Source organism: Trachemys scripta, chromosome 1 (genome assembly GCF_013100865.1).
Source record: "Trachemys scripta elegans isolate TJP31775 chromosome 1, CAS_Tse_1.0, whole genome shotgun sequence".
Taxonomy (NCBI): Eukaryota; Metazoa; Chordata; order Testudines; family Emydidae; genus Trachemys; species Trachemys scripta.
In genome coordinates, this window is record NC_048298.1 from 246741753 (window position 1) to 246766662 (window position 24910).

At 41.8% G+C, this 24910-nt stretch overlaps 1 protein-coding gene across 1 annotated transcript in view; it reads left to right on the plus strand.

Moving 5' to 3' along the window:
* Positions 1–2728: 2728 nt before the first annotated feature.
* FGF14 (fibroblast growth factor 14) overlaps positions 2729–24910 on the plus strand; it is a 629737-nt gene continuing 607555 nt past the window's right edge. Inside the window, exon 1 of the mRNA XM_034758202.1 lies at positions 2729–3611. Coding sequence (XP_034614093.1) covers positions 3404–3611 — 208 coding nt within the window. The 5' untranslated portion in view covers positions 2729–3403. The remainder of the gene's footprint in view (positions 3612–24910) is intronic.

Here is a 24910-nt window from a genome sequence, read left to right on the forward strand (position 1 = left end):
TCACTGCTCAGCCTAGACATGAAGTCACTGGAGGCAAAGGATGACTGACCATGTATTTTCTCTTCCTACCAGAGATGGTGTCTTTGTCTTCGTCCCCACCCCCATGCCAATCCACAAATCCGATCGCAGATGCCCCTGTCAGAGCCAGTCTTTGCAGTTCTACAACCACAGTCTCCTGTAGTTTGTGGAATCAAGAAAAGTAAAGGAGAGTGTCAGAGTTCATTAAAAGAAAAGGAGGTAAGTACTAGCCCTTTTCCTTGGGAAGGTAGCTTTGAAAATGTAACTAATACAAACCAGTCATTTGGTTTGAAAGCTTGTCAGTGCTCTTTTGTATAGATCATAGGTTATTCAAAGTCCCCTCACAGCCATGTAGTGCTGGCCTTTGTGGTCCAAGTGGGAAGACTCCAGATCACTTTCACACGTGAAAGGGGCAGTGCTGCCTGGGCTACCACTGATGGCACTAGGGTGGTTGAGCAAGCTCCTCTGCTGAACAATAGTATGACCTCTGGACACAAGGAAGGATCGTTTATTAGTTTAGGGGACTGAACAAGGGAATAAACCCAGCTCCTCACACTGACTCCCTCTGTGACCTTTGTTCAATTGCACCAGTCAACTTTTTCAAACTTTGGTGCCTAGAGTTAGGCACTTGGATCACTTGATGATTACCTCTTCTGTTCATTCCCTCTGGGGCACCTGGCATTGGCCACTGTTGGAAGACAGGATATTGGGCTAGATGGACCTTTGGTCTGACCCACTATGGCTGTTCTTATGTTCTTAGGCACATATATCTAGAGATGTGGATTTAGGTGCCTAATTTTATACAATCACTTCTGAAAATACTGGCTGTTAACTCTGTCTCACTTTCCGCATCTGTAAAATAGGGATAATAATATTTAAATACTTCTCAGAAGAGATGTGACAGTGACAACTAAATAATTAATATTTGTACAGTTCTATATAGGTCCCAAATCTCACCAGAATGAACCCTAAAACATACTAGTGACTATGTCCCAGAACTTCAAAGGTATTTAGGTGCCTAGATACCTTTGAGGATCTGGGTCTGGGGAACAATTAGCCCCCAGAACCTTGGCTTATTTGTCCAAATATCTATTGCAAAACTTTCCTAAACATTGACAACCACAAGCAGACCCCAACACAAGCAGCAAGAGTCTGGGAGGCAGGAGACAGGATCCAAAGTCCCAACACACACACTTTACAGAAGTTATTATTGTGCCTATTTGATCAGTGGTAGCACCTACAAATTCAGAAGAAACACAGAACTGCCTGGGTTTGAACTGATGGAAATATTTAGAGTGACTTACTAGATGAAGACAGTGTTTGTGGTTAAAAAAGAAAATTAAATGGTTAATTTATAGAGTGATATTCAATATGAAAACCTGGGCACTTGTCTTGGAAAAGGAGGACTTTGGTAGAGGGTTGGAGCTGGGTGGAGGAAAGGAGAGAAAAGCTCTCCATTCCCCTCTCATATTGCCTATACATTTTTCCCTTCACTATCATTCTGATCTCATATCTCTGCCTCATTCTCAGTCTGCCACACTTACTCATTCTCTGTATCACATCTCCTCTAACCTTTGACTCTCTCCAATACCCAGATATCATGTAGTGCTGCAGCAAAGGTGAGGTCGAGAAGCATGGGCATCAACTTCCAGTCTGAGTCAGTAGCCACTGTTGCCATACTCAGGTCCAGTTGCAGTGCTCACAGGCACACTTTCCGTGGCAGTGCTCAGAGTCTCAGACCTCATACAGATCCCAGTCTAGGCATTACCGGGGGAAGGCTGACTGGGGGGTGATGCCTACTGGAGAGCTTCATGAGGGGCTGGTTGCAACATTACTGTATGACAAACCTAGGGGTGATAGCTGAGGAGCATATGCGTTCACCCAGACCTCTGTGAGTTCAGGTCGCCAGTGTATTGCTGTTATTGTTTGCATTGTATTTATTTGTAGCATCGAGGTGCTGTACAAACACACAGCAAAAGGACTGCCCCCAAAGGGTTACAGTCTGCTGGGGTTTATAAAACACATTTGACGCAAAACCCAGAGAGACAGACTCTGAAAAAGGAGATATTCCTGGTTTTCAGGAGCACAGAGTTGCCCTGTTATTAATTCATGTTAATGCAGTGTGGGATGAGAGCCTGGTGGACAAAAGTCAGGCTTGGTGGAGGTGCAGGCTTGTGTTTGCGGGGGGATAGGAAGATAAGGTGGGGAGAGGAGTCAGTAATTTTGAGGAAGGTATGGGGAGAGGGGAGTTTGTGGCAAAATTTTTACAGGCCTGGCAAAAAGAAATCTGAGGCTGAGCCTGACCAAGAGAGGTTGCCTATGAAAAGGGCCCCTTTTCCCTGAGTTGAGCTTCTGGACCAAGGTTTTTCCTCTGCCATCCCCTTAAGTGACAAGGATCTGCAGACAGGAGCCTGCCTCTCTCCACTCAGAAGGGATGCCAGTTTCTTTTCCTCCCTGGCTCAGGGATGGGTTTCACTTCACCCAGGTGTACAAGTGGCAGAGTGTGACCATTATTTTAAGCTGCAGCAAGGGGAAGGCAGCCCAGACAGACTGGGGGGAGGGCGGGGGAACGGGGGACGAGGAAGGGAGGAGGGCAGGCAGAGACTGCAGTGACACTGCCTTCGCTGGGCTGGCTGAAGCATCTCACTGGTGACAGGCCTGGAAGCACGTGGCTACGTCATGGAAAGCCAGTCTTTCAATGCAAATTTCAACTCCTCCTACTCTATCTAATGCCTGTAACTCACATCCAAGGCTCAGGAGCGAAATCCAGGGAGGGATCTGTTCCAAATGCACACGGGTGTTGGAAGCAGGGAGAGTGAGAGGAACGAAAGAGATCTGTCTCTCTCTCCACATACTGTGATCTTGCTAAGGGCTAGATTTGCATCTGTTCTGCAGGGTGATTGAGACCCGCAGGTGCAATAAGATTACACAGATCACTGGGATTTGATGGTAAAATCAACACTCTAAGAGGGGAGTATACATCTTCATCAATCAGACTTGATCTGGGTGGTCGTACTGGTTGTGTGTTTTTTCTCTCCTAAGGGCAGCACAATGGCAGTCTTTCAGTAGGATGAATCCTGTCTTGGCTTTTGTTCTGCAGATCCACCCATCCTCATAGCAATCGAGTAACAGGCTATGGTTTTCTCTTTGGGGATCTTTTGTCTCTGCTTAGTTATTGGCCTCAGCTGGGATTTCTTCACCTTACTTTTCGTTTGGCTTCATGCTGAAAAAGGATTTCTTTTTCACGCTTTTGGTAATAATCATCCAATGTTGATCTAGGGGGATAACCTGGCTGCAAAAAGCATCGATTGAGAAGTCTCAAAGAAATAAAGCACGTGAGGAAAAAAAAAAACTGGGAGAAGATCGGAATATAATTATTTTTTCTATGGTAAAACTGGTGCCCCTCTTCAGAAGAACTGATCCCAGTTTATTATTATGCAACCGCAAGGATCTCTTCTTTCTCAGGGTGTATAAGCTGCTGGATTGCTTTTCGCCCAAATCAATGTGGTTTCTTTGGAACATTTTCAGCAAAGGATCGCATATGCTGCAGTGTCTTTGTGGCAAGAGTCTTAAGAAAAACAAGAATTCAACTGGTAAGCAATACATTGCATCGCATTGTTTTCCTTTGATGCTATCCTGTCTGTTGCTCATTGAGGTAGCTCTGCAATCCTGCGGAGGGGAGAAAGGGAAATATAACGAGGGCAGTACGGACCTCCATGTGAATATGTGTATGAAGGAGCAGTTTTAGATTAGCTTCGGCGACGATGCAAACCCAGTCTGCTTCTCTTGGTTTCTGTGGGGGGGTATGTCCAGAGAGAAGGAAAGTTTTATATTGTTGCCCATTTTAGCGAAGAGGAAAGATTGCCATGTTCGACCAACCCTCCCCCTCAGGTGCAGTTAGTTTGAAGAAGAGGGCTCAGGGGCTCTTGGCTGGTGCGAGATCCCCTGCCTGCGGTTAGTTCCTGTGCAGGGGCTATGCCACTCGGGTCCTGCCCAAGACTTTCTGATTAGCTTGTACAATATTCCCACCCAGGATCACCTTTCCCGAGTGAAATACAAACCCCAAAGCGCACCATTCTGCCCTAGCGCTCCCTCCTCCCCTTTTCCGGCACAGATCAGGGGGTACTTTCTTGTGCCTCGAGGGAAACTAAGCCAAAGTAGACCGGCCCACCAGCAGCAGCACAGGCTTGGGTGGTTTTGTTTGTTGTGTATTTCTTTGCTTCACGTCTCCTTGATGAACCCCACCCCCTTCTCTGTGTCTGTTCTCTCCGCTCTAGTGTGATGATCATGGGCTTCCATTCAAACAGGCTCCAACGGGGAAACTTGCAGTACATTACATAAGGAATGCAAATGCAGGTGCTTTGGGCAGCCCGATCTCAGCCCAAGGGGGCACTTCCCCGCTCCCCCTTCTCAGTGCTTTTCGTTGGCCAGCCGGGCGGGGGGGTGGGGGGGGGCTAACTCTCCGTCTTCGGGAGAAGCAGCCTGGCAGGGAAATACCCAGCCGCGGGAAGAGAGCGAGCGCCCGGGGCTTGTGTTTGCACGAGCGCGTCCATGATTGCGCTCGCTTTCCTGGGGTGGCGGGCTGTGCCTGCAATCCCTGGAGAGCGCGAGCGGCGCGGAGCCCGGAGAGGTGTGCGTGCTGCTGGGTAGGGGGTGGGTGGGTGTGAGCGGGGCTGGCTACCCTGCAGCGGCAGCTCCAGACGCGGGCACTGCAGTGTAGTAGATCATAAGCTCCCGCTGCCTCCCTGACACCCCAACATCAACAAGCAGCAGCCTCGGCGCAGGCAGCGGGGGCCCAGCTCAAAGCAGGGCAAAGAGACCCAGATCGGCGCCCAGGCGGGTGGTCAGCTTGGGCTGGTGCCCCCCGCGCGCTTTGCTGCAGCAGCAAGGAGCAGTCCCTTCTCGGCATACCAAAGAGGCCCACATGCCCCAGCCCGCCGCCGGGCGGGGGAAGGCAGGCGGAGAGCCTCCCGCAGGAGGATTGCTAGTGAGGGGAGCGCTGAGCCTTCCGGAAAGTGCCAGCTCCTACCCGCTTCCACGCACTGCAGTGCGCGAGCCTCCCCCTGGCGCGGGGAACTTCAGCCCCATGAATTTCCCCGGCGGCGAAACCTGCTCGCCCCATTCAGCCCCCAAGCAGATGCGTTCCGTGGCCACTGACAAATTGACCTAATCTCCCCCCACCCCTTGGCCTCTAATCTTCAAACGTGGCAATACGGTTAAGGTGACAGACAGGTAAGAACAAGAGACCTGCTGCCCCAACACAGGGGGAAATGAACGTTTTGGGGCTAACCCTGCAAGCACAAGAAATGCGCCTTTCAGGCTAGTTTTCCCCAACGGGTTCCTGACTCTTTCAAAGACAGAAGTGTTCCTCGGCTTGTTTCTAGACGTTTCAGTTTGCATAGAGATAGTGGAGTTGCCTAGACCTCCTAGTGTTGCACCTTCTCTTTAGTGGGGAGAAGAGGGGTTAATAGTAGTCTCTTTGGGGAGCTTAGTGACTTGAAGTGCTTATCTGAAGCACCTGCTTCCCCCTGCTCCCTGTTTAAAAGAGGTCTGTTACACTTGGCCCCTCTTTCCCTGCTCTGGGGAAAATATAGCAGTGGCTTTTGGTTTTTTGTTTGTTTACAAGCATCCCAAATCACACAACATTATGTCAAGTATCAGGGGGTAGCCGTGTTAGTCTGTATTCACAAAAACAACAAGGAGTCTGGTGGCACCTTAAAGACTAACAGATTTATTTGGGCATAAGCTTTCATGGGTAAAAAAACACTTCTTCAGATGCATCTGAAGAAGTGGTTTTTTTACCCACGGAAGCTTATGCCCAAATAAATCTGTTAGTCTTTAAGGTGCCACCGGACTCCTTGTCACAACATTATGTAGCAATTCACATTCTCATTTGGGAATACTGAAACATTGGGCAGGGAGGTGATGGAATAATTCAAAGTGTGGCCAAGAACAACATCAACAGGTGTCAGTTGCTTGAACCTTACTCTGTTAATAATACAATCTACATTAGGGGTTTCAAACATTGCTAATGTGTACTTTTACTACTGTATTTCAAGCCATTTTGCTTTCCAAAACTTGCTATCCTTTTTCCTTGTTTCTATAATCTTTTTGTTACAGGGACATGGTAAGTTTTTTACTTCTTTTCTTGCTCCAGATAAAGTCTTTAAAATGTGTTGCAAGTTTGTGATCCCAAGGTTCATTGTTCCTAAGAAATTAATCGATCAATTAAGGTGAAATCTTGCCAAACCCTCCTCCCCTCTTAATTGTAATAAGCCCAAGAGAAAAAGAATGATCATTCACCACTGTTTGTTATTATGACTCAGAGGAGATAAATAGGTTATGATTCTAACAGAACTACTTGGCAGTGTGCAGGGAGTGGCATTACCATAGTGAATTTCTTTGTCAGTGTCTGATGTACCATAGCAGCTTAGATATTAGATCACTTCTTGTCCCAAGTTTTAAAGTTTTGCAGTCACATTCTATGGCCTGTTAGTCTGTAGCTGCATTTGCAACCTCTGTAAGAACATTACATGCTGTAAGTGTGTTTGTTTTTAAGCTCTTGAGGTTAATATCGGAAATTTGCAAGGTATTTTGTTATGTTCTAGCTGTTATTTGTGTTGTGATTAAATAAAACAAGCATCAAATTGAGCACCAAAATATCTATTATACATTCAGTCATGTTTTGTGATGTTGTGGTCTCTGACTCTAGTTATTGATCCAACAAGATCTAAGTACTTTTCATTCTTTTATGACATAAATACAAAAACAGAGACTTAAACTAAAACCAAAGCATATGCCTCCCCTCTAAAATCCCTTTCCAGAGTAAAATTAAACAATCATTGGCTACTTGGAGAGACTAATAAACACTAATCTTCTTGATTAGATTAGTTGATATTTTGGTAATTAATACTGCTTACTGGAAACTGATTACTGCATTGTTCTGGGTGTAAACTATTTTTTCCCTCTGTCTTTGCAACAGACCAGCTGTCCCATGTTTGTTCCTGTGCTCTTCTTTGCCTTTACTCTGATCTCCATATGTGGCATACGCACCACTCTCTTCCTCACTCACAAATTTTAGGGCAGCCCAAGTCATTTGTTATACTCATTCTGAGCCCAACCCTACTGGCACGTTGTATGAGAATCCACCACATTGCAAAGCGTGGACTTATCTGCCTGTCATCGTATTGACTCAGATGCAAACTTTTAATAAATGGTTAGGTTCAAAGGATGAATGCTAACAGTTTTGTATGGAGTGCTTAGTGCTGAATAAAATGCACTGGTGGGTGTTTGAGCAATTAAGATCCACTGATTGTTATGAAGCATGTTTGTCACTCTTTAGACTATTTATCTCTAAGAGAAGCTCTGTTTCAGAAAATGCAGCCGGGACTGCACATTTTCAAATACGCCTTTCTTTTCCCACTCTAATTGTAACTTCCCCCTAGTGAAATCCATCTCCCAGCTTTCTCCTGATCAGGACCCACGTGCTCTGTCCCAGTTTCTATTATTTCCCAGTGAATTCTGAAGCCAGCCCTTCCATAGTTATTGACATGAGGCATCACTTCAGAGAAAGCCAACATTAATAAAGAAAAGGACTGCTGGTCTAGAGAGAGTTGTACAAATCATGTCAGTATCAGGTGAGGAAGTTTTAGCTTATCTCTAACAGGACATGGAAGGCTAAAGAACATTTGTGTTTCAAATTATGGATCCTGGGAAGAGGAACTGTCTTTGTTTCCTAAAATTGCATGACTGTTATCTACTTCACATTTCTTGTAAGACAGAAAATTGTAGAACCCATTTGACTTGTTTTTACTTACAATTGAAAAGAGTTTTTCTTTTTAGCTTTTTGAAATTTAGTAATACAAATTAACTGAAATTTCTGTGCTCTTCAATAATGTAAACATTACAATCTTTTTAGATTCACAGGGCCTCATTCTCCACTACCCTGCAGCTTGTGTAGTCAGTTCCCCCTAGGCAAACTGGGTGTAAAATGCTACCATTCTATGTGGTGGAAATGACTACACAAGGTGTAGGGTAATGGAGAATCAGGGCCTAGAGAACATTTTATACTGATCTAGGCCATAAAGGCCTGATCCAAAGCCCAGTGAAGTCAATGGAAAGATGAGGCCCTAACTGTGCATATGTTTGGTTAGGGGGTGTATTGATTATGGAATTATTTTAAGGCTTGAAGGATTGGTAATGGGACATTTTTCTAACCTCTAGGCTTTTGGTTCAAATTTAATTGAGATTGTCAGTGACTGAAATTTGTACCATATGACAGCTGTTTGGGTGTCTATGGGAGATGAGTTGGTTGTTTCAGTCCATTTCCTAATGCACAGGGGCTTCCATCACAGAAACCACTATCATGTTTGCCACCCTTGTTCTCTGTCTCAGCAGAGAGAGAATGTATTAAATGTTCTTCTCTGTTCCTTCCTATGAAGAGGCTTCTTTCCAGGTTAAATTCAAGAGAGATTGCTGTGGGGGAGCTGGCATTACTGTTTTATACAGACTGTAAATATTTTGAGGATACAGAAATTTACTTTCCATTAGTGTCAATCCACGACCATTCTCAAGCCAATATCCACTTAAAAGGAAGAAAATGCCAACTGCAAATGTGAAATCCTATCCGCATATTGAAAAAATGGGATCTCCAGACAATCCCTTGATAACTTCTTTCTTCATTCCCTCCCCACCCCCCAAATACTGTTCTTTAATGATTGCATATTGTTCTGAAGAAGTTTATAAACATAACCATGCAAAAATGGAACTGTTTAAAACACAGACTTAGGCTCTGCATTTTACATGCCCATTGTGTGTCATTGTTAGAGTTATAATTAAGTTAGGGTCAGATGCTGCAGCCCCCTTACTCATAGAAAACAAACCACCCCCTAGAAACCAAAGGGTGTTTTTCCTGTTAAGGACTGCAGGATTGGGCCCATGGTGTTTCTTTCACATTACAGTCAATGCTGCTTTTTAGTGTTAATACTATAGAATACAGATTCAATATCGATTTTAGCTGCACAGTACATTTTTCTCCAAGAGCACTCAAATGTAAAATGGCCTATTTACATGTATCTCACCCACTGAAGCTTTTGCCCTCCATGGAATATGTTTTCTGAATTTATACAAATTTAATTCTTCTCTGATCAAAGTAAATTGCATATTGCACTTGTTAAAGGGTGAAATATATTCCTGCTCATGAATCTTCCTACATGATACATATGCTTACACTTAGTTCAATGTCAGTTAATGATATGCCATTTATAAATGAATTAATGTTTAAAAGGATCATTTGGACTTAGGGAAAATATGCAAAATGTATGTACAGACATTATTGGGTTTAATTTTGTAATTATGCAGTTTTCATTTGAGGAGGATAAGTAAATTAAATATCTATGAGCATGTTAGGTTAATCAGTTTGGGGGCAAAACTGCTATTTACTTCAGATCTGAGTAAGGGTTGAGTAAGAAATTCAGGATCTGGCCCTGACAAAGATCCATTAAATATCTGTAAAAATATAACCTGGAAAAAAAAAGAGACCTTATTTGAAGTGGAGAGATTTTCAGAAAGACTTCACTTACCTTTTAAAAAAAAGTAATAACCTTTCCTGCCCCTCCTCCCGCAAGTAATATGTTCTGTAGTTTTCTTGTACTTACTCAACTTGGAGAAGGAAGTGTTTCATCAAGTTGTCAGGTAAAATAATGTGGCTGGATTAAAGATATGACTGTGCTGAAATAGACTACATTGGATCTCTAGAACCGTTAGCAAATTCAGAGGTTGTGTGTATGAAGCCTACTAGAAGAGGGTTTAGATGAGGACTGTCTTGTCATCTAGGAAACCGGAGACCTGGTTCCGTACTTGGTTCTGTCAGTGACTTCCACTGTGGTTTTTGGACAAGTTATTTAACTTCCCTATGCCTCAGTTTCCCCCTCTTTAAAGATACCAAACAGTGGCTGAACATTGTGCAATTTCACTGTTTTTTACAGCTTCTTCTGAATTATTAGATACCCAGAGGCAGGTTACCAGGCCGGATGGACCAATAGTATTATCTGATAGTAAAATTTACGTTAACTTTAATGTTTTGTTTCCATTTTTCTCATCTATGGGGAAAAAAAGGGGGGGGATTATGATCTAGTGTAGGAATTCAACCACTAATGGACCTAAACCTACAAACCAGGGTGTAATTCTTATAGCTGTGCAGTGCCACTTACCTCAAGAGGGAACTGTGTGTAGTAGTAAGGCAGTATGCTTGGAAATAAGGTTTGCAGGATTGGGCCCATTAGATTTAGTTCAGAGTGTCTGTGCCTCATGAGGAGTGTGATTTGAGTGTTAGAACAAGTGAAGGAGTGAGAAATGACAAAATGAGTGGGTGGCCAATATTTTTATCTCCGATCATGTGCTGAGGTGCTGGATTTTAAAAACTAATTTATTGTGCTGTGGAGCTGGATTTGGCATGGTACTAAGCTGCTCCTGGAGATGCTGAGCATCCTAAACCCAATGGGAGTTGAGGGTGCTGGCCACCTTGTAGGCCTGAGTCCACAGTGAACAAAATGTAGATACATAGCCTACTTTCTTTAAACTACTCGACACCAAAGGTAAATACAGTATTCATAGTAAATAAAGTCAGTGCCATTATCCAGCACAGAAACTCTCCCCGCCCCCCCCGAAGAGAACTTTCACTTTGGGGTGAAACCTTTCAAGAGTCATTAAGTGAAAGCCTTTTATTATATACAGAATATTATTTTTATATTGCTTTTAGCATATCCCATTAAAAGTATTGATTGCCTAGATAGCTGATGTTTAATGCAAGCAGTTGCAGATGTGAAAAACTTCTTGAGAAGTCAGAATAAAAAGACTTACTGTAATAAAATTCAGCAGACTTGTTTAGGCAACACACTGAGTTGGACATGCATCATCATTTTAATTAACAGACGCTTAAGATAGAATGCAATAGTGCTGTGGAATAGCAGTAAATGACAGACAACTGGTGATGGAAATTGACAGCATGATTTTAACAGCCATACGTTATTATTTTGACTTTTTCCCCCAATTACTTTAATTTTAATTGGAAAATGTATGAGGAATTTTATTGAGCTATTTTAATATTTGCATATGAAAAGTAATCTCTTGGAAATTATTTGGCTTAATCAATTTGTGGTGTTAAAATTAAATAGGTCCCACTTGACACTAAAATAGTTCCAAGGTTAAACATTTTAACCTTGTTGGAATTGTTTTTGGTTTGCTATGAGATAGCGATACAGGTCAGCTGTAATCCTGTAAGAACACTTTGTTCTAAGTAGAGTCCAGGAAGGCCTATATTTATGTGAGTTTGTACAATATTAGACTTGTCTATTTTGTGAAAAGTCATAATGAAATCAAATATCAACTTGCCTTTGTGCAGTTTTACAGTTTGAAAGAATACCCATCCCGTAAAATGCTGCGTGGTACAAAGGGCTGCACAGAGAAGGTACACGTACAGAGCGCCCTCCAGGGACAGATATCTCCATGCCCATGCAGAGGCGAAGGATGTTTCCTCCAGGGAACCTTCTGCATTCTTGGGCTGCCGCAGATACCAAGGCATTAGGACACCTCACTTTCTGCAAACCTCACCCTCTTCACCTTCCCATTGAGGAGTTGAGGCTCCTCAGGGTTTGGGTGACAGGGATGAGGAAGGGATGAACTAGTACCAGATGTACAGTCTCCTGTATGGAGATCTGGCGTGAAATACTGGTCGCACTAAGATCAATGGAAAACCTGGATTTCACCCCTGATTGGGAGTAAATACAGCCTGAAGCTGTATGATTAACACACTGAGGGTCTATTGAGGGTAATCCAGAGGGACCTAGTCAGCAACAGAATGGCTGCTACTGCAGCCATTGGGCCATAAGGAAGGGAGACCATCCATGTATGTAGACTATTATTACTACCACAGATCTAGAGGATCCTGAAGATCCATATGATTAGAAGACATCATCTCCTGCAAACTGTTCCCCTGACCCCTAATTCCTTTCCCTTTGGGTCATGCTGTAGGGACTATTTGTGGGTGCAAAGATTTGCAGAATTGAGCCCCAAAGTCACATAAAACACCCTGGATTATGGGATGGATCAAGCAGAAGGAAGAGGCTACTTATAAGGGCAAAGGTTTCTGTTTACATCCAGATTTCTTGGACTAGTCATGCTGGAAAAGGAAATACTGAAGAATTCCATTGTACTTTAATGAGATTTTGAAATGAAAATGTTAAATTTTTAAGCTGGCCAGTACATGATTGTGGTTCTTCAGTAAATGTATTTTCTTAAGCATGTCCCATTTATGCCCACTGCATTTCAACGTTATATGACTGAATGCACAAATGAATGTTTCCATTTCTATCTGGCATTCGAGAAATATCACACAATATTACAGTATTGTTTGTTGGTAACTTTCACAAATTCATTCCTTTTTTCTGAGTTAATTCATTGACTTTGATGAAAGCAAATGGTAACTAACAGTAGAAAACTTAGTGCAAGTTATAGTAGAAGACATGAGGAAAGACTAGGGTATAGGGCTTATCTAAGGAATAGGGAAAGTCCTAGTCATCCTGGGCAAAAGCAGATTGTCACTATCTGCGGTTCAGATCCATTAAACTTGGGGGGAGGCACCCCAAAGCTTTATGCCCCTTCAACACTTTTTCCCAGCTGTTCTCAAGACAGGATCTTTCCCCCACCAAAACCAAGCAGCCTTCTTCCTTCTCTTCAACCGCAAGCACAGGGTTGCATGAGTCTGCAGTTCTAAAGTTTGCTGGTGTCTTGCTCGCCTCTCAGTCCTGTCTCCGATCTGTGGATCTGGCCTTGGTCCATCCAATTTCTATAGCTTTACTGAAGGTTAACCCGCACATTTCCCCCAGATAACTGGGTTCTATTTCAGACATTTCACATTTCTGTACTTTGTTTTTAAAAATGTGGGAAAAAATAGCCATTGCATCTAATTTCTTTTAATATGTTTTTAAGGTCTTTCACTGCTTTTTAAGATTCAGCCAATGATAGTGAGCACACAGCAGTGATTGTTGGTGACTTGATTATTAATGAGAGGAAAGTTGGTGAATTTTCCTAATTTTCTAAGGGTTTGGGCATTAGCTATCTAAATGGCGAATTTCCCACTTTATGCCAAAGTGCTGAAACTGAGTAAATGTGGATGTGCTAAAGCGCCTGGCACTGACTCCACAAAAGAAAAGCAAATCTTTAGGAGAAATCAAGAGATGAAAGGGCAAATTCTGGCTCTTCCGTGGATATGTGGAAGGGCTCCAGTGCAAGAAAAATGATGGGCTTCTGTTGTGTTTGGGGACCAGGCTTCTGAGACTCTTGTACAGCAGGACCCTATACCTCCACTTCCCTGTGGAACAGGCCTCTGCAGCTCTTCCCTCCACTGTAACATTCTGTGGGATGATCAGCTGACCTCTGGAGCATTTCCAGTGGGTCCAAGTATTTGGAAAACAACTGACTGAATCCATTTCTCCTTTCTGTACTCTGTAGTTCTGAGCGCTGACTGGAAAATCTGACACCTGTTGGGGCTGAGGGTTCTCTCTTATCTCTGAGATTTTTTTTTTTACGTAAACTTTCCCCCATGGGCCCCACAAAGAAATACCTGCAAGAATAGCTTTACAAATCAAACAGTTCTTTTGGCTCTTCTTTTGAACCTATAACCATTTAGATTTTTCTTTGTAGTTCGGATTGGATTGCTAGGTGGTGAGTGAGAACTGTTTATGTGATTGGTAAATAAGAGGAAAAAGAACAAAGTCTTATAGAGAAGTATGCTTCATGTATTTAAAGTCCCACATTTTTAAGGAAGGCCTAATTCTGGATATTCAATCCCAGTGACATCAGTGGAGTTGAACAAGTGCAACAGACCAGACCTTGGGCCACTGTATCTGTCTGGGTAAGAGTAAAATTCTTCAGTGCGTCCATATGAGTTACTGAGTTTAACTGGGCAAGAAATCAGAGGGGGTGTGTGTGATAGTGAGAACTGACTAGCTGCATTTGATATTATGTTTCCATTTCTTTTTAATTTTGTCTTTTTCTTCATAGTTTATATGGGATGGTACAGATGGAGGATTATTGGCCTGAAATGGGGATGAATCCTAGGATTTGTGGGCAATAGAGGATGTGGATGTGTTTCCTGGATGAAGACATTCAGTTGGTATGAATGTACATTAGAAAATGTTGGCTTATTTAACACATTGACAGCAAAAATGTCAATCTCAAGAATCAAAATGCCATACAACAGTGAAGAAAATACACTTTGGTGGAGTTCCTGAGGATGCCCAAATACATATGGTATAGCAAGGTAAAAAATATATACTGTGCTGTGCACGTCTAAGGACAATGAGGTAAATCAAACCAGTCCCGAGGACATGCAGATGAGTGTCTGGGGCTTCACTGAACAATCATGATTTTAATTTCATTGCCTTCTGAATGCTGGGTGGGGGACATTACATCCCAGATAGACCAGCTTCCAGAAGGCGCTAAGGAGGAGCCAGCAGTTTTGGTCCTTGTTACCAATGATGCAGATGGAAGTAGAATGTAGGTTCTACAAACCAGGTTAGGAACGTTTTGATGTACTGTAGGAAAAAACACTAATGTGCAAGGTGAGTAAATATGCTGAGAAAGGGCACACTCGCTGCAGTCAGTGGGCGTTTTGCCATTCACTTCAGTGGCTAGCTGAGTGGATGGAGAACTGGCTTGGTTGCTGAACACAGTACAGTACCTGTTAGTGGAAGCAATTTGGGATAGAGGATGGTGACACAAAAGATTGAGACAGAAGATGGGTACAAAAATCAAGGAAAGAGAACATCATGCTCTTCTGTAGTCATGTGATGGAGTGATTACCCCACTTTCACCCTGTAGGGTTTAATGCAGGTAAGATGGGCCAATCCACCAATTAGGCAGCTAATTAATGGGGGTTAGCTGGGCAGGAATAGGTGGAAAAGGCAGATACTCCCAGAAAAAGGGAGGAGTGGAGACTTCAGATTGCAGTCACTCTCTGGGAAGAGGTAGGAGGTTTTGGGGAACTGGTAGGCCCAGGAAGAAAAGGAGAACCAGTGATAGGAAGTAGCCCACAGATAGAGCAGTGAGGCAAGAGAGAGAGAGAGAAGGCCCAGACTGCTGAGCTCAGGGTCCCTGGGTTAGAACCTGGAGAAGAGAGAGGTCCCGGGTTCCCCTACCAGCCACTGGGTGAGTGGCACTGAGGCAGTGAGTGGACAGAGTGCCTAGGACTATTAAGGAGTTAAACCTTCCCCGGAAATGGGGGGAACATGGACAGTGACATGGCCAGAGGACTGAGCCACAAAGAGGACACCGTGGTTCCTGAGACTGCAGGAAGAGCTGCAGGCAGACAGCAGAGACAGAGTGATGATGTGTAAACTGTGGATGGGGTGAGTGTGTGTGTCAGCCTCAAGCTAATCCCCAGAGTACCAGGAGGAGGCACCAGGCTGAAAGTGAGTGGTGTGCCCCATAACAAATCACATATAGGAGAATTTTGGGGTAGAGCTGGATGAAGTTGAAAAGGCTAACACAATTTTTTTGTAAATAGTGGAAAAAGCTGAAAATTCTCTGCTAAAAGAGTAGAGAGATTTTTTTCAAGTCCTGTATGGCTCAAACTGGAATAGTGTGGCATGTTCTCTCCCTCTTATTCTCTGAGGGAAATGAAATCGAGGAGACAAAGGAATGGTAACTAAATAATAAAGGGATCCAAGGGGTATACAGTAGCTTAGAAAGGTTAGAGAAGAACATACTGTTCTGAAGGGAGTTGAGTTTAGAAGCTCTTTAAGCTACTGTCCAACAGAACAGCAAATAGGCCTGACCTTTAAGGGACACTTTTATGGTACAAATATATTTTTAGAACTGATTTCCTTACCAGTGTTACTGGTAACAACAAAGATAACTAAATGTGAATGATTTTTTAAAAACTATTTATGCTGTTTACTTCATAGATGTGGTCACACTATCTGGAGTGGCTCTCGACCATGAATACCTGCCTCCTGGCAGACCCCCCGAACTGGTGGTGTGTTCTATAATTTAGATTTTACCGAATCAGTAACAAATGTGAACTCCTGAATCACTAACAGTTTCATCATGGAGTCACAGATAGTCCCCTTAGTTTCTCCAGTCTATTTTGCCACCCAGGTGAGCAGGACTTAGTGATAAATAGCCACCTACACCAAAAATCATAAAATATTCAGGTTGCTTCCAGTCCCAGGAGACCTGTCACTTACCCCAGACCAAGTGGTATCCTAGATCTTACACCAAAGTCAATGCCTGTAGCCAATTCTGTAATAAACTATCTAAAGGCTTATTAACCCGGAAAACAAATAAGAGTTATTTACAGGTTATAGCAAGCAACAGTAAACACACGAGTTGCAATCTAAATCCTAAGAGTGTAGTAGTAGTCTGTCAATTCAAAGTGTCTTTCAGGGCAGACCCCTGGGGTTCTTTGGTTCAGTTTGGGGTGTTTCTGGCCCTGTAAGAGTTCAGACAGCAAAGAGATGAAAAATTTTCCTGTGTCTTTGTTTTATTTCCTTCATTCAGCCTCCAGCTCCATAGGATGAGCTTCCTTGCATGTAGCATTTCTAAGATGCGATAGGGCCATTAACCAATCCTTTGAATTGTGGTGTTCCTTGATGGCCCATCTAATTTTGATAGCTCTTCTGGACAGGCATGAGGAAACGCCATTCCCATCTTTGTTCACAAGTTTAGAGCAAACATTTTCAAAGTTATAAATCAAAACACAGACATTACAAATAAGATTAATGGGTGCAGCAATTTACAAACTTTTTATAGAGCCTAAACACTAAATACAGTCTTATAAGCACTATAACATGGAACAGCACTAACACATAAGTGAACCAGTCTGGTCTCCAGCTATGAGTTTGTCAGTTCTTAGCTTATGCCTGCAGCCTTGTCAAGACGGGCACTTGGCCTACCCAGCATCACACATGCATACTCCCATGTTGGAGAATATACTAGTAAGTTTCACTTTTTAAAAAGAAATTAAGGTGCTCATACACTATCACAATGCTACAGGATTTGGGTTGCAAAGGCTGCAGGGAAATGTTTTGTTTCTTTGAAAATATAGTTTACACTGGAACTCTTAAAAGTACTTTAAATATATATTTCTTTTTGTTTTGGGTCTGTATACCTTATTTTTACAAAACATAAAATTTCAGGTGAGAATTGACATGATGGGTGAAACCGTTAAAAGATATAGAAGGGTTTGACACTAGAGGAATTGAGATAATTTTTTAGTTTATACAGGATAAATTTCCCACATGGATACTTCTACACATTTTAAAGCACCAAGTGGTTTGGAAAGAGTAATTCTTATTATTATTTAACATTTATATTGTGGTAGCATCTAAAGGCCACAACCAAGTTGGACCTCACTGTGCTAGATACTGTACAAATATGTAATAAATTACTGTGCTCGCATCAAAGAGCTTACATGGAGTGGCCTACTATACTAAAATGAATTTCACCCATTTTTAATGAAAATCAGAAATAACAAAGTAGTCCTGATTGTCTTGTTTGTTTGAATTTTGGAAAAATTCAGCATGTAGTACTTGGTGGAAATCTCTTAATATTTTTCTCCTAGGATGGAGAGGCTACGTTTGTCAGTGAACTCAATACTAACCACTCTGAATGGTTGAATTTAAACATTGTTTGTTTATTTTGTTCTTCCGCAATTCCTGGACAAACCCTTTGCACAACTATTCATTTGCAAATTATATATTTGAAAGAACAAAGTATCAATATTTAACCTGGGGCAAAGAAGGAGGCTGCAATTAACCGGAAAAGATGTTTCTTGTTTTGAATCTTTGAATAATTGCAGTCAGAGGAATTGCGATAAGCTATGGTCATGGCACATAGATTTGTCTGTCTTAAAATAGAGCACAGTAGGGGTGTTGGATTTGGCATGTGAGTATATTACACAGATCTAGGGTTATTGAAACCACTAATAACATGACTAACCACTCTGTAGGTTTAAAAACAAATCAAACCATCTAGTCCAGTAAACTACTTTTAGTAATATACAAGTAAGACTTTCAATATAAACGCTTCGCAGTTTACTCGGCTATTTGGCAGCTGTTACTCAAGTCAGTATCACACTAACATAATGACCCTTGTAACTGCCCAAAACTGTGGGCTCAAATGGGTGTCAGTAATTCCAAGGGGGTCCAGACAGACTACTCTGGGGTTCTCCCAAAGACCTCAAAAATCTTGATCGGGTTTTCATTTGTAGGCAATCCCTCTCAGGTTTGGCTTCACACATGAGAGAGAAAATTTATAGTTTGGCTATTATTTACAGTGGCTGCCTTCTGCCTTGCTAGCCAACAGAGCCAGCTTTACTCCATCTTTTGGAAAGCTCCTTGCTAGCAGCCTTACAATGGAAGGCCTCAGTTCTAGATTGAGGAGGCAAAGGCACTAGAGAAAGGAGAGAAAAGAGGCCTCTCAGGACGATCAGGAATCAGGCTGAGTCTATACCTGCCATCTCTAGATTTTAGGAGGGATGGGAATTTGTCTTTTCTCCTTTCAGAGAAGGGGACTGGAAATGCATAAATGTTGCTTCAGGTTTTAATTTTTCTGGTTGGCCTAGCTACTTCAGGGTTAGCTGCAGTGCTTTGCCATCCTGTATGTTTACTGCCTCTTAGGTCTGAATTTATCACAAGGTTACGGAGTATATCAGATCATGCCCTGTGCAACAAAACACAGTAGTGTGGTAAAATGAAAGGAGGCAGCAAGACCGAGGCCTTACTCATAACCCAAATCCCCAGCCCCTGTGCCTCCTGGCTCCATTCTTCTCCAGCAGTGAGTCCCCAGATGGATCAGAGGGTCTTGTCCATAGAAGAACAGGGATCTATAGATAAATTGGATCTGTGCTAATCCACAACTGTTTGGGCAGGTCTTGGGGCAGTCTGAGCCGACTCCATTCTCCTTTCAATCTTTAAGCTATAGTGATTAGTTTACAAAACAAACAGTTCTCCCAACACTCTCACTCCAGGGAATTAATGTATAATGCACTAATATAAAACTACAGAAATCCTGGAACAATATAGAGCAAGTAGTGAATGAACTATGGAATTTCTCCATGGGGCACAAGTGTGTTTCCTTTGGGTTTTCCTCTCAAAGAGGATTAGGCTTCTTCTCTTAAACAGAGATTTCTGCACATTCATTTTCTTGTGCTCTATTGTGTATTACACCTCAATGGAAATCAGAAAAGGTCTGGATGTTATGTGAATAGATTTCAGAAGTCTCAGTGCCACCGGTGAGGAACTGGGAAAGCACATTAAGACTTTTCAAAATATTTGCAATCCTTGGCTAGATAGAATGGTATAAAATAGACTCTCCCTTTCAGTGTAGTCAGTGGCCCTGTCCTGCATTGGTATCCCCTCTTCAGTGGGACTCCATGTGAGCACAGGAGTATGTGCTAGTGGACCCCAGTGTAGTATTAAGTAAAATCCAAATCTTGCTAGATGTAACAGGAAGCTCTAGGACACTTTTTGGATAATCACTTTAATAAAGAAACGTTAAAAGAAAAAAATTGCAACCTCTTCAGTGCCTTGCTTATGCAAATTAGTAAGCAATCCATCCACTCCCTTCTTTTCCGCTGTAAGTGGCATCAACAATTTCTTGCTTAGAGGGTCTTCAGTAATAGTATTCTAAATCTCTTACAAGTGTCCTGTGACAATTAATTTTCTTACCTAGCACAGAAAGATCTGACTGTTGTTGTAGAAATCGGTGACATGCTCATGTTAAAAGTACTGTTCCAAAAGGCCAAAGAAGCTAGTGAATTGGCTGTTTCTGTGTATGCTGCATCCTATTAAGGGCCTATATATCGTACTTACATCAATGGACTTCAAAACACACTTTTGAATTAACTATGAAGTCAGAGACTGCAAGAATAGAACATAAAAATCTGGCTAAAGGAGCAGTTAGAAGCAGGGGCTCTGTTGTATTTAACAGACAGTTCTTTCTGTTCTCTTTCAAGAAGCCAGAGTGTTTCTGAAAACTCTCGTACAGCTCATTGAGATATAGTTGGTCAGGTGCCAATACAATGTTTTCAGAAGAGCTTGTGGGATCCCATTATAAACAGTCTATTTAGACTAGTAGTGAACCCTACATTAACAATTACATTAGGGCTAGAAATCAGCTGTGACTAAAACTTGATATTTGTCCTGGTGGCTCCTGGAGTACGTCCGTACATCAAGAGGAAATTCTTTTACAGTGAAAGGATGTTGTTAAAGTTTTTACAAGTTCATTTTGTATCTGTATTCAACTTCTACTCTTTAGTAACAGAAAAAGAAAGACAATAGTTTTAGAGTTGGAGAAGCTGTTATTGCACTATTTTCAAGAAATAGGTTGTAGTTTCTATATTTTCTGCCAGAGTTCTGTTAAAGGACACCATTCTATTCATAACAGTTTAATATGGGTAACTAGTCGAATTTTTGCTGCCCCTCGATACATAGCTATCTAATTAGAGATTATTTACTGTTCTAAGTAAAAAAGATTTCCCCACCTTTGCTGTGAAATTGAATTGTAAATTGTATACATCCCTACCTTGCCACCTGAATACAAAGAACAGCACACAGTAGAATCCACTTGTATTGAAGTGGTGTTTATACGTCTGTCCACTCTCCCACACAACTAAAATTCACTAGAAGCAGAGTTTCACTATGACAGGAGTTGGCCTACCTTCTAACATATCTCTCCCTCTCCAACCTGGGATTGGAGGCATGGCCTTCTCATCACCCCCTGCAGTTGTGTGTACTACACAAGGCTGCTGGAAGCCCAGATCTGCTGTCCAAATGATGGGCATCTGTAGCATTTCAAGCTTCTCTTTCCTTCCCAACAGCTTTAGGAAGGCTAGGAGCTAGGCCTTCTCTGTAGTCCCAAACCCACAGACTAGTGGCAGTCTTTCTTCTTCTTCCCACCTCAACCGGAACTGAAGAAGGGGGGAAAGAGGAAGTGCCATGCATACTTATAATGCTATATATTCATAATAATAAGAAGTGTGGAATGCAGCACTTGACACTCTTCTGATCCAAGGTTAAGCATGGTGACACTATTTTGTAATGCGAAGCAGGTTGGAAGCAGGTGATGCAGGCTGGAACTGGCACTTGAGTTTACTTGGGGTGGAGGGCAAATCCTGTCCTTCTTCCTAGGGGTGCAGAGGGCACTGCTCAGAACAAAAAAGGGTGAATACTAGTAATAGAAGGGAAGGGCAGGATTTCTGAAACTTGCTTAGGTTCAGCTGAGCACAACATTTTGCAGAGCTCTGCTTCTACGCCCCACTGTGCAGTGGGGATTTATGTTGGGAGGAGGGGTGAAGAGGCTAGATGGGGGAGAGAATGAAGCTAGTATGTCTATCATTACATGATTCCCCTGTAAGTATACTCAGGATTGTGCTTCAGAGTTTTTGAAGTTTTTAGATAATAAGAGTAACCCAAATCCATAGGTGACCAAAAATGAGAAGTATTTCCATAGGTTTAGCTGTATTATAGAGACTCTTTATAGGTTTTCATTCAAAGAACAAAATATGATGTGCTTCGACTTGCAGCAGAGGTTGCCTTCACTGTGTAAATCAGTGCCCAACTGTAGTATTGAATCTGCAGCTAGAAAGGTTGGAACTGTAGCCTTAAGTTATGTACTTATCAGTGGGACATTAAAGGTGACCTACTAAAGTAAAGTACAATATCCCAGGAGCTCCCAATATTCACTGTATGCCCCCAGGCTCTTAGAGACAGCTAATGCATTATTACTTCTAAACTGATCTCTAGTTTGATTCTCTTAAGTCCTGCAGCACCCACTCCCATGTTGGCCACTTGGCTTCTGCTCTGTTTCTGGTGATATCACCACAGTGTGTGCAAGGGGGTCATCTAGGAGTGCCTTCCAATTGGTCTTGGGTGCAATGGATGGTATAGAAGCTGAAAGAAGACCTACAGGTCTGCTTTTAGGGCTGAATATCCCTATAGTTTGATTCAGGGGGAGTGGGAGGGTGAACTTGCATCACATATCTGCACTAGAATCTGGTTCTTTACCTCTGCAGGTTACCTTTAATTTCAAAACCTTTTTGTGATCATTTAAATCCTAACCGTATTATGGCACTGATGCTGATGTTGACATTTTCAGGTTCTCATTCTACTGCTAGCAGGTCATATCACAGTCCTTAAGGTACCAGATTTAAATAAGTATGTAAAACACAAATTCCGATCCAAAGTCCTTTGAAGTGAATGGAAAGACACCCATTGACTTCAATCGGCTAAGGATCAGGCTCTGAAATAAGGTCTCCTGTGTTGGTTTGAATAGATGGTATTCATCCAATAAACAAAAGTATGTAGATAATTTGAAATTTGACTATTTGGTTTTTGTGTGTAATACAACCACCCACTTTCTTCAATACTATTATTATTTTTTAGATCTACTTTAGAATCTCAATAGCTTTAACAGTGCATTCAATCTTGCAAAACTTCATTGATTCAATGGGAGTAGGATTAGACCATATATCTATCTGTCTCTCTATATTAATCCATCTGATGTTTGTAACCCTTTGCTATCTTTAAAAAGGTATTTTTTAAACAGTAAAAAAGCAAGTTCAGTTTAGGCAGCTACCGTACTTCAAATTAATAATTTTTACAAGAGATACAATTAGTTTATTTTTTCTTCAGTAAACGGAAAATAATATTTTTGCACATTCCTTCACTCTCCCTTACTCTGCCCAGTTTCTCAGAGATTGGAATGAGAGCTGTTCAGATTTTTTCCTCTATTTCTACAGGTTTGGACTGTTCCTAGCTATTACTGTACCTTGAGGCTTAGATAAGGGCTGTTTTTACTACATTAACTGACTCACAATACAGTATGTTCATTTTGAACTGCACATTGTAAATTCTGTGCCACCTAATCAAATCTTGCTCAGTAGCTTTGAAGGGATTGTGGATGCAAAGATGAAGTCTGATGAGACGTATGCATCCAAAAAGTGCAGAGCCACTGTATTTGTTGGGCCAAATTCACCACTTGTGCAAGCAGGTGTAATTCTGTTGTCTTCGGTGGAGTTGTCACCTCTTATGCTAGCAGTGAATGTGGCCCGTTCTTTCTAAAATTTCCAGTTCAGGACTGCCCAGTGGGCTAACTGTAGTGCAAAATGTGCAGGAGCCTATCTTCAGTTAGGCACTACTATCAGAAACTGGAAGTTTGTATTTGCATGAGATTTAGTAAAGGAAATTAACTAGAAACAAAAGCAAAAGTGGCTAGTCTAGTTTCATTGTCCAAACTGAGTGAAATGCAAAAAGTTAATGAGCAGCATAAATAATGAAAAGTGAAGTAGAGTTTTAAAAACTTTTCTAATTTCAGTAATTTAAGGTGGTCAGATTAATGCCGGTAAGAAAAATGTTTTTACCTTGCCAATGTCCTTTTAAATTAGTACTGATTCATTGTTCACTGGAGCTAACCTTAGTCCTGAATAACATTTTTTCTTTGTATTGTTACTTTTGCTGTTTGAGTAACATAATGCTCCAGAGAGACAAAGGAGATGGTCTTTTTTGTGTGTGTTTCATATGTACTAATTGTTTTATTTAATGAAATAAAGAGTTCACGGAAACTACAAGAGCAGGGGCACTACCATTCTTTTTCAAATGCATCTTCACTTTTGTAACCAAGAGTGGAACATGGTCTCTCTGAAAATCTTTTTATGCACAAAAATTATGTAGAAAAAATATCACCACAAAATGAAATTAGAATTCCAGGTGGTCATTGTTTTCTATCTCAGGAGACCAAGAAACCTGTTGCTTTATATCTAAAGTCCGCCACACACTAGGCAATAGCAAGGGATATTATTGTGTTATATAGTTCTCATGGCATTCCTCTGAATTATCTTAACCTTTTCTTTTTTCATTAAAATGTAGCACTACAAATGTGTGCTGAATGTCCCAGAGGCAATTAAAAAAACAAAACAAAATGAAATCACAATAATCTAACATGAAATTATATTGTTCACTTGGCATGTCAAGGGCTAGATTATGCCTAACTCTGCACTTGGTATATCAAGGATGAGATAGATGGTGCCTAGCTCTTTTCTCCCCCACCACTCTCTATGTTCTTAGGGCTAAGCACAGACCTGTTTCTTGTGCTGTGGGCATATGAGGATTAAGATCAGTGGTGCTAGGATGAGGATAGAGTCAGGGTCATGTCTCTGTTCACCTTCTGCATTAGCCAGCAGAGTTGGGTGGGGTGTGTTGGAGGCCATCTAGTATACTGTGTAATAGGGTGCAGCAAGACTAACCATTTGCAGGTAAATTATTTATAATCTCTCTGGCAAATGTTGACTTTCTAATGGCTACTACTTCAGGTGCAAGAAGATAACTAATGATGTTAGGGTTTTAATCTTCCAAATTAGATCTCAAAATCTGAATGATATGCAGTTGTTAACATAAGTGATATTCAAGAGCAGAAGCAAATTTCTACAGCACTGAGAAAATTTACTATTAGCAGCATATTGTTATTCAGAGGCTTGAATGATAACATTTGCAGCTTAGGAACTAAGATTCAGGAGGAGCTCCTGCTGTTTATACTTTAATGAAACTGAATCAGTCAGCAGAAAGGTTGGGGAAACCAAGAACTACTTCCTGTCAGTCACAGAATTTAGGTTGTTAGGCTTCCTAAAAGTGTGGAAACTGATACTGAGTTGTTAAATTGTTCCTTTATAGAAATATGGCACCAGATCCTTGTCTATGGCTGTGAAGTGCAGGTCATGAGTGGACATAAAGATAACATAAAGCTCACTTTTACTTTTCCTTGATACTGCACCAGCTGTCAAGTCTCCTGCTTCAGCTTAGAGATGCTGCTTGCCAGTGACCCCAATGGGTTGAAA